Source organism: Sorghum bicolor, chromosome 5 (genome assembly GCF_000003195.3).
Source record: "Sorghum bicolor cultivar BTx623 chromosome 5, Sorghum_bicolor_NCBIv3, whole genome shotgun sequence".
In the NCBI taxonomy this organism is placed as follows: Eukaryota; Viridiplantae; Streptophyta; class Magnoliopsida; order Poales; family Poaceae; genus Sorghum; species Sorghum bicolor.
In genome coordinates this window covers 17407797-17417405 of record NC_012874.2, presented here as the reverse complement: position 1 = coordinate 17417405, position 9609 = coordinate 17407797, and the positions used below count along the sequence as shown (strand labels likewise).

Sequence of the window (9609 nt, the reverse complement as noted above, 5' to 3'; positions counted from 1 at the left end):
CAGGCTCTAGACGAGCCATTATTACGCTCCCTATGGGTACAACGATTACAATTGAGGATGCACTTTTGTATCCCAATTCGACTCATACCTTATTGAGTTATAGAGATATCCGCTAAAATGTGTATCATATCGAAACACATCACCAAAATAATGAGGAATTCCTCCTCATTACAAAGGATCACGGATATGACAGAGATACTCTCGAAAGAATTCCTTCAATTTTGTCTAGATTGTACTGTTCATACATAAAACCCGTACAACATATTGCGTACAAAGTAATTTTTCAGAATGTCAATGCATTCCAAACTTGGCATGAACGCCTTCGTCACCCTGGCATAGGGATGAGAAAAATTACTAGTAATTTTGTTGGTCACTCACTAACCAATGCAAGATTTCCCCAATCCTCATATTATACTTGCACCGTATGTGCAATAGGGAAATTAATTTTGAGGCCCTCTTCCCTCAAAATAAAAGTTGAACCACTCAAGTACTTGAACAAATTTAAGGCGACATATGTGGTCCGATAAATCCTTTATCGGGACTGTTCAGGTACTTCATGGTTCTAATAGACGTATCCACACGATGGTCTCATGTGTCCCTCCTATCGACACGGAACCATACCTTTACCAAAATTATTGCGCAAGTTATCAAACTCAAAGCGCAACATCTTGAACACCAAATAAAATCCATTAGGATGGATAACGCTGCCAAATTTTCCTCTTGTGCCTTCAATGACTATTGTATGGCCTTAGGAATACAAGTACAACATTCTGTCCAATATGTCCACACACAAAATAGGTTAGCCGAGTCTCTCATGAAGAGAATTAAGCTCATTACTAGACCGCTATTGCAGAATTACAATCTACCAACCTCATGTTGGGGTCATGCAGTCTTACACGCTGCTGAACTGATTCAGTTACGACCAATTGCATACCATGCAACGTCCCTGTTGCAACTAGTACATGGAAATCCCCCAAGCATTTCCCATTTGTGAAAGTTCGGTTGCGCTACATACGTACCGATCTCACCACCAAAGCATACAACAATGTGCCCCTATAGAAAATTGGGGATCTATGTGTGATACAAATATCCATCGATCATAAAGTATCTAGAGCCCACCACAGGGGACCTCTTTACAGCCTAGTATGCTCATTGTATCTTCAATGAAGATCATTTTCGGCATTAGGAGGAGACTTACCACATCACAAACAATGCTAGGAAATCAATTGGGATGCCCCAGACATACCCAACTCAGATCCACATACTGCAGAGTCTCAACTCCAAGTTCAGAAAATCATCAATTTGCAACACATTGCAAACAATGTGCCAGACGCATTTACTGATTATAAGAGTGTTACAAAATCCTATAATCCAACAAGAAATGTACCAGAAAGAGTAGTGAGACCAAACAAAACTACTCAACTCCCTAGTAAGATGTGGAGAAGTATGGCTATCTCCACGGATATAGCTTCTAGCAAGCAAAGGAAACGGAAGACCAAATCTTTCAATCCAGTAAATGTAGCTCAACCTCATGTTGAGAAACACCTAGTGGAGGTTCAATCTTCACATCCCACATCAACAGTTCACTCAATTACTAATGCTGTGACATCAGAATACTGTGATGCGACCATCTTGGGAAATGATGATGCATGGGAACGGGTCCATGAAATTTCCATCAATTATGCAGAAACCAGAGAATCATTTGATAGAAAGACTACAATTGTCGACTCATATTTCTCTGCAATGATTGCCGAAATCCTTGAAAATGATCCATATCCACAGACCATGGCAGAGTGCAAAACGTGCTCGGACTGGAACCAATGGAAGGATGCAATCCAAGCAGAAATATCCTTGCTCACAAAAAGGCAGGTATTCTCACAAGTAATACCTACACCTCCACAAGTATTCCCTATGGGATTCAAGTGGGTTTTCATCCGAGAGCGGAACGAGAACAATGAGGTGGTGAGATACAAAGCGAGGCTTGTAGCACAAGGGTTCACGCAGAGACCTGGCATTGACTTCAATAAAACATACTCTCCAGTCATGGGTAGAATAACATTCCAATACTTAATCTCTCTAGTTGTACAAAATCATCTATCTATGCAGTTGATGGATGTAGCAACTGCATATCTCTGTGGGTCACTCAATTTAGACATATACATGAGGGTTCCTGAGGGAATCCCAATACCGAATCAAAATGCAAACCGCAACATGTATTGTGTAAAGCTACAGAAATCACAATATGGCTTAAAGCAGTCAGGAAGAATGTGGTATAACCGACTCAGTGAATACCTTCTGCAGAAGGGCTACTCTATCAGTGATGATTGCTCATGTCTCTTCATCAAGAAATCCCAAATGGGATTCTGCATCATATCGGTGTATGTTGATGGTTTAAATATAATATCATCAACCACAAACAAGATATTGATGAGGCATGCGAACATCTTAAGACGGAGTTCGAGTTGAAGGTTTTGGGTAAAACTAAAATCTGCTTAGGCCTACAACTTGAGCATCTTTCAACTAGAATCTTTGTGCATCAATCTTCCTATGTCAAGAAAGTATTGGAGAGATTCAATATGGATAAAGCATATCCTTCCAAAACCCCTTTGGTCGTTTGGTCTTTAGGACTAAACACTGATCCATTTAGACCACAAGATGAGGGGGAGGAAATCCTAGGTCTTAATGTCCCATACCTTAGTGCCGTTGGAGCACTGATGTACCTTGCCAATAGCACTAGGCCTGACATCGCTTTCACAGTGAATTTGCTAGCAAGGCACGGTGCTGCTCCTACCAAGAGACATTGGACAGGAGTAAAACAGATCCTCAGATATGGTAATGGCACAAGGGATCTCAAATTATTCTTCCAAAGAGGAACAAGTTCTGAGATGATAGGATACACCGATGCTGGATATCAAACCCCCATAATGGTAGATCACAAACTGGTTTCGTATTCTTACAAAATGGAACCACCATATCATGCACATCATCCAAGCAAACCATGGCAACAATATCCATGAATCATTTTGAAATAGTAGCACTATATGAGGCCTCACTGAATGCATTTGGCTTCGAAGAATGATCAACCACATACAACAGACATGTGGTCTTAAAGCTATCACAGCTCCAACCATTTTCTATGAAGATAATGTGGCTTGTGTTACACAGATGGAGACAGGCTATATCAAGAGCAATATCAACAAACACATCTCTCCAAAGTTGTTCTATCCTCATGAATTACAACAAAATGGAGAGATTGATATCTTGAAAACTGAATCATGTGACAATCTCGATGATCTATTCACTAAGTCCCTACCAACTTCCCCATTTGAAAAATGTGTCAAAGGAATTGGTAAGCGACGACTTAGGGATTTGCAAGGTTCGGGGGGAGAAATCTCCTAGACATTGGCATGTCTACACCATCATATTATACTCTATTCTCTCTATGAGTTTTTCCTCACAAGGTTTCTCATAAGGAGTTTTTAATGAGATAATATTAACACAAGAGTGTCATATTCCTTGTTTTCCCCACAGGGGTTTTTAAAAGATTATCAAAGACACAACCTCTAAACTACAACATGAGTTTTCTCCTGTAAAGGTTTTCTCATATTAGTTTACAATGAGGCAATCATTAAGTGCTATAACTTTCTCCTTTTCTCAAGCGGTTTTAAGGAGTTTTACTATAGCACATATACACACGTATTTTTCTTCGTTTTTATCCTACAGGAATTTTTGGAGGAGCAATACGATTCATTGATCTCAACAAGCGATTCGATCAATGGGGAGTGTTACGAATATTTTATCAGGGTGATCTCATCTCCTCGGATTCTCTCTCAGGAGATCTATCCTAATAGCTCCAAGACCGAGACTTCCCCCACGACCCTGTATGTGCCTGTTAAGACCGGTTCCACCTCCGTGATATCCCCCACGACTCATCATGGGCTTCGTGATTACTTGGGGGGAGAGTTTCCCCTCCCCCCTCGACTTGTATAAATACCGATCAGTGAATAAAGAATAAGAACAAGTTCAATCACTTCCTCTCTGTTCTCTCATACTTTACATTCCACTCGTAACACACACGACAAGCAGATAGCGGGATCTTTGCAAGCAGGAACTGCAGTTGGACAGATGGACATGCGGTGTAAACCACCAGCGATACAAGAGCAAGGCTAGCTAGCTCCTGGCTGTAAGTTTTTTTTCAGTCCACTTATATAGTAGTTAGCTCATGGTCATTAATATATAACTTACTTGTCTCTCTCGTAAACTTTATTGGTTTTTGTGTCTAAGTCGGCTCTAAGCTTACAGCCGTTTCTACTCTCTCTTCTCTTCTCTCTCTTCCACCTCAGTATTTAGCCGACTGTAAGCCGGCTATTATACTTGCTCTAAACAACTTTGTGTTTTATTAGTCTCAGGGATCCAAACAGCACTGAACTAATTATTAATTAACTAACTACTACTCCCTCTATCCCAAATCAAATGATCTCAAGTTTGACCAAATTTATTTGATAAGATAATACTATTTATAATATCAATTAAGTATCATTAAATTTTTAATTAATCATATTTTTATAGTATATCTATTAGATGTTATAAATCTTTGTAATTTTTTTCAATTTTGATCAAACATGCTTTGACTATTTAAGATTTTTGGAATTTCTTATAATTTGTAATAGAGGGAGTAATTATCTTGTCACTAGTCCTGATTCATCCAAACACAACCTTATAAGAATAATTTACGTGGTCCCAATGCAAATACAATCGGCTGGGTTGCACACTGCAGTTGATGTCGACCAACGACGGCAAAAATATATGATGCCATTTGACTTGCTCCGGTTTCCACGCACGCCTAAGACTTTAGCCTTTCATTTTTCTCTTATTTGATATACACATACTAAAACTTGGTTAAAGACTTGTAAGCTCTGGGTCTTGGACGTCTGCGTGCGTGCCTTACCATTATATATATGACAAACATAAATTAATCAACGGAGTAGACGGTCAAGGACGCCATGTTCAAGCGGCCGGCGGTCAAAGTACGCCGGTGTGCCGACGAAAAAGGAGCACCAGAGTTCTTTGGCTCCCAGCAGAGCTGTTCTTCCAATGAAAAAGGACTGGAATCGTTTACACTTACTCGGAACTGCAGCCTCTCGTGTTGTCGATGGACGAATTATATAAGCACATGCTGCGTTCCACGGTTCAAGTAGAAAGCCCCTTTGTCCTTCATTCTCTCCCTGATCACACCATGGCCAAAAGAAAGCTTAGTACCGTGCAGCTCCAACTGATACTTATCTCCATGGCGCTTGCCACCGCCACCGCCACCGCCACCACGCACCTCCAGTTCTACGTGCACGACGTCGTGACGGCAACAGCAGGCAGCCCGGCAACGGCGGTGCATGTGGCGAGGGCCATGAGGCCGCTGCCAGGAGTCCCCAATGTCCGCTTCGGCGACACGATCGTGATCGACGACCCACTGACAGAAGGGCCCGACGCGGCGTCACCGGCAGTGGGGCGCGTGCAGGGGTTCTACACCTTTGTGGATCAGCACCAGCTGGCTGTGATACTCTCCCTGAACATAGTGTTCACGGCGGGGATGCACAACGGCAGCTACCTCGTCGTCCAGGGAAAGGGCGCCTTCTTTGACGAGGTCACGGAGCTGGCGGTCAGTGGCGGAGCCGGCAGGTTCCGTGGAGCCAGCGGTTACGGTCTGCTCAGGACGCACTCCTTCGACTCCGGCACCAACAACGCCGTGGTCAAGATCGAAATACACCTGCAAATGTTCCAGGGATCATGCGAATTCACCTGTGAATCGAACCTTGTTCCAGGGACATGTGCTGCTCTAACTAGTATGGACATGGAAAGTTTGGAGATGTAATTATCAATAATCATGTAATGTGTTTTAATTTGTTTTAGGATCACACTCTGCACATGCCTCATCATTTAGCTCGTATGAACATGAGAGAGAGAGAGAGAGAGTGTGGTGGATCAAGAAAACACTTTGTATTACAACTCATTTTCGAGTCAGACTGCATCGTGATTGGACATACACTACTCTAACTTATACAAACATTGGACAGATCGAGTCCTTCGGATCCCTATTATACGGCCGAGAGTGGAGGCCACCCGAAGGGAAAGAAGCTATGGATAATTAAACATTTTGCTTTACACGTTATATTAGAGATAAGCTAGTACATCAACCCGAGCAGAGACTATGATCTTTGAAAATACCTTAAAGTATAGTAAAAATATCACTAGTAGAATAAAGCTCTATACAAGCAGTTCTAAACCTATTTCTGTGTTTCTCAGTAGAAAAATCACAAGTCGCTCACTTTTTCGCGTAAAATCGCACAAATAGTTCTAAACCTATTTCTATGTTTCTCAGTAGAAAAATCGCAAGTCGCGCACTTTTTCGTGTAAAATCGCACGCGGCCGGTAGGATTCGAACCCGCAACATCTCCCTCACACGTAGCCTCCTCTACCACTCCACTCATTACTTAGTTGTGTCTATAATAGAGTTTGGTTCCCCACATATTATCCTAAACTGAGCAAATATTGATTGTTTGAGGCTCTAAACAAATTCAAATGAAAAAGCTGTCAACTATAAAATTATATAACTTTTTAAGATCTACAACTTTTATATTGGTAGTTTCTACATCTGAGTTAATTTACAAAAATTGAATTTCAAATTTGACAAATTGGAACGTAGTTTTCGATGAAAAGATGATTTCAAATGAAAAAATTATCAGCTACAAAGTTTCATAACTTTTCGAGATCTACAACTTTTATTTTGGCAGTTTTTTCATACGAGGTCATGTAGAGTATCCTGAAAGGAGAATATGTAGGAATATTCCGTCGTCATCATGGGGTGCATGTGTAATATTTTACCGAAGTTATTAAAGCATCGGTGTGTTACTTCCACCGTTGGTTGGAACGAAGTGACATCCGAATGAAACCGTATGTGGAAAACCAACTATATAGTGATGGTAATGGGGCTGAATTGTACCGTCATTTTGAATGGTGAGCTAGCTAGGATAGGCATTATTGCCACCGGCCCTAAATGACCATCTAGTGAAGCGGCCATAAATACAGAGTTATTGCCGTTGGCCCTACATGACCGTCCAATGAACAAGCCGTAAATATAGTAGGTGAGTTGTTTTCCAGCTACCCACACCATAGTTGCAATCACCCTTTCATTTATGAGACCGCGTATCCTCGACGCTGGTTTTTACATGTTAGTCCCAACAATGTATATACACCTTCCATTTGTGACTACACCAAAAGCATAGAAAAAGAAGAAGCCCCCCACCCCACCTCCCCCACTGTCAAGTACCATGTTGGCATGGTAGGCTATAGGAAGACATGGCAGGATCGAGCCAGAGTGAACTGGAGTGCCTCAAGATCCTTCTCCTTGGATTGTATGTAGAAATATTGGTAAGTGCCTATTTTTTGTGTGTTAAATCCGATCTACTCTGGTTTACCTTTGGGGATAAACTTGTCCCTTTATCTAGCTATATGTTGATCATTGTGCACACAGAAACTACCAAGGGCAATGGCCTAGGCCATCGGAGCTCACCAAAAATTTGAGCTTTGGCTAGACGATAAGCAATGCCTGGTCTGATGATAGGTGGAGGTGTTCCGAATGGTGGTCGCTTGTACCTCCACTGGGGATGGAAGCACTTCGTCTGTGTGCTCGACCTCCAAGACGGGTTCTCTCTTGTATTGCGGTATGACGGCTAGTCATAGATTAAAGTCAAGGTATTTGACCTTACCATCTGCCATAAAGCATTACATGCACTACTTCATTGCTGGTGGTAGCCAACTCTCCCTGCCCATCGCAGAACCAAAGAGTTTTGCAGTGATCCTAAAGAACCACCACTTCAAAGTTAAGTATCTGGTGAGCAATCACATGAGATGAAGAACATACTAATGTTCCAAGTTATCAGTGTTATATTTCTCATCAATCTATTTTGTGTGAGGCAAAGAACATGCCAGTGGACTTTGAGATAGCACGTGGCTACTAGGACCAGCATGATGTCGAGTTGCAGAAGGCTGGGGAGTTGTAGTTTGTGGCCTTGAAGAGGACCCCCACAAACAACAAAATGTGCACATCGTTCATGGATGGGTGGTACGAGTTCATCATAGTCAACCATATCAACATCAGCGACACCTCCTTCTTCAGCATGATCTACGACACCTACATTATTGTCGAGGATGAAGAATGGGTCGAGGAGCACAAGTACGATGAATCTAAACTTAAAGTGGGGCTGTTTAGGCCTAAGGGGAGCCTATTTGGCACACACCAACCTTATTCCTCCCTAAGCATCACAAAAACTAGAGAAAACCTTGAGTTTGCACATAGTATCCTATCATCATGGTCTCCCTTGTCCTACATCTACTCTAGCGCCATTGGAGAAGGACTTCAAGATCAACTTATGTGACATTGGAGAAGAGGAGATGATTGAGTCACTGATGCTATAAATGAGCTTAATGTGACTCAATCATAACCTCTTCTTCAATGCTTGCGTAACAAAAATATGAGCTCCAAATGCTCCTATTTTTCATACATTGATCATTCCATATGCGCCCATTTTTCACCACTTCTCCATCGCCTTTGACTCATGTGGGTGGCCGCAGATGTCATGGACCTCAATTATTGCATTCCCCACGCGTATCTTGAGGTTAGTCTATTTAAGCCAATGTAATTGGAGCCTAGCTATCTGGTAAATTCCAACCTTCCTCCCCAAGCATTAGATATTACATGTCATTAAGTTACTATGATGTTAGGGAATCTAAATAGCATCATATGGAACATTAACTCAATGAGTGACTATAGTGTCCCAACTTCTAGGAACACCATCTTTCCACACTACTTTCCGTAGGAATCTTCATCTTCCATAAATCATGTGGATCTTAAATACTCGTCTCCACTTCTCCATCTTTAAGGGTGGCTTATTTAAGTTGGGGCTCGATGAGCTTCTTGGCAATCCACACACTCTTCTTACATAGATACAGATAGATATACAAAGCTCTAAGGCAACCTTATATAGTTTCTACATTAGTGTTGACGGTCCTTAAGTACCAAATATAATCATCAAATAAATAAAGAAAAGGATTCAAATGCAACCAACACCCAGACTTAGGGTTTTATCTGACAGAATTCTACAAGTTTTGGTATTTGTCTATTTCTGCAGGGGGTTATCAGGAAATAAGGAGGAAAGGCCCACATGTCGGGTTTACATAGAGATATTAACGTGTGCGCCAATTTTCTATCATCTAGAAGACTGCAGAAGCCACGAGAACGAACGGGAAGCCGAGCGGGCCTGGGGGCAGGGCGCTCGCCCTCCCCCCTTGGGCGCCCGCCCTGTCATCTAGACCAATCAGGCTCCGCCTCGCGGATTATGCTCCACCGACCTAAAGGATCAAGGAAAACCGTGCGATTAAGGTCGGTTTGATCCGACGGCCCACATTCATTTGGAAGGGCTATATAAGGAGGCCCCCTGGCCCCTAGAGGAGGCACATCTTCGATCCCTATTCATTATTCATAGATAGAGCAAAAGCTAGGGTTTGCAGATGAGAGCTCTCCTCTCTTCTCTAAACTAGAGTAGATCTAGATAGTAG

The 9609-nt window shown here is 42.1% G+C and overlaps 1 protein-coding gene across 1 annotated transcript; it reads left to right on the top strand.

Moving 5' to 3' along the window:
• Window positions 5136-6037, top strand: LOC8060071 (dirigent protein 1). Its single transcript, XM_002450611.2, has one exon. It carries the CDS (start codon window positions 5153-5155, stop codon window positions 5864-5866), a length of 714 nt encoding a protein of 237 aa, XP_002450656.2. The 5' UTR covers window positions 5136-5152; the 3' UTR covers window positions 5867-6037.

What these genes read in the sequence shown, in the direction of transcription:
- LOC8060071 (XM_002450611.2), top strand. Translation starts at nt 5,153, where the DNA reads ATGGACGAATTATATAAGCACATGCTGCGTTCCACGGTTCAAGTAGAA.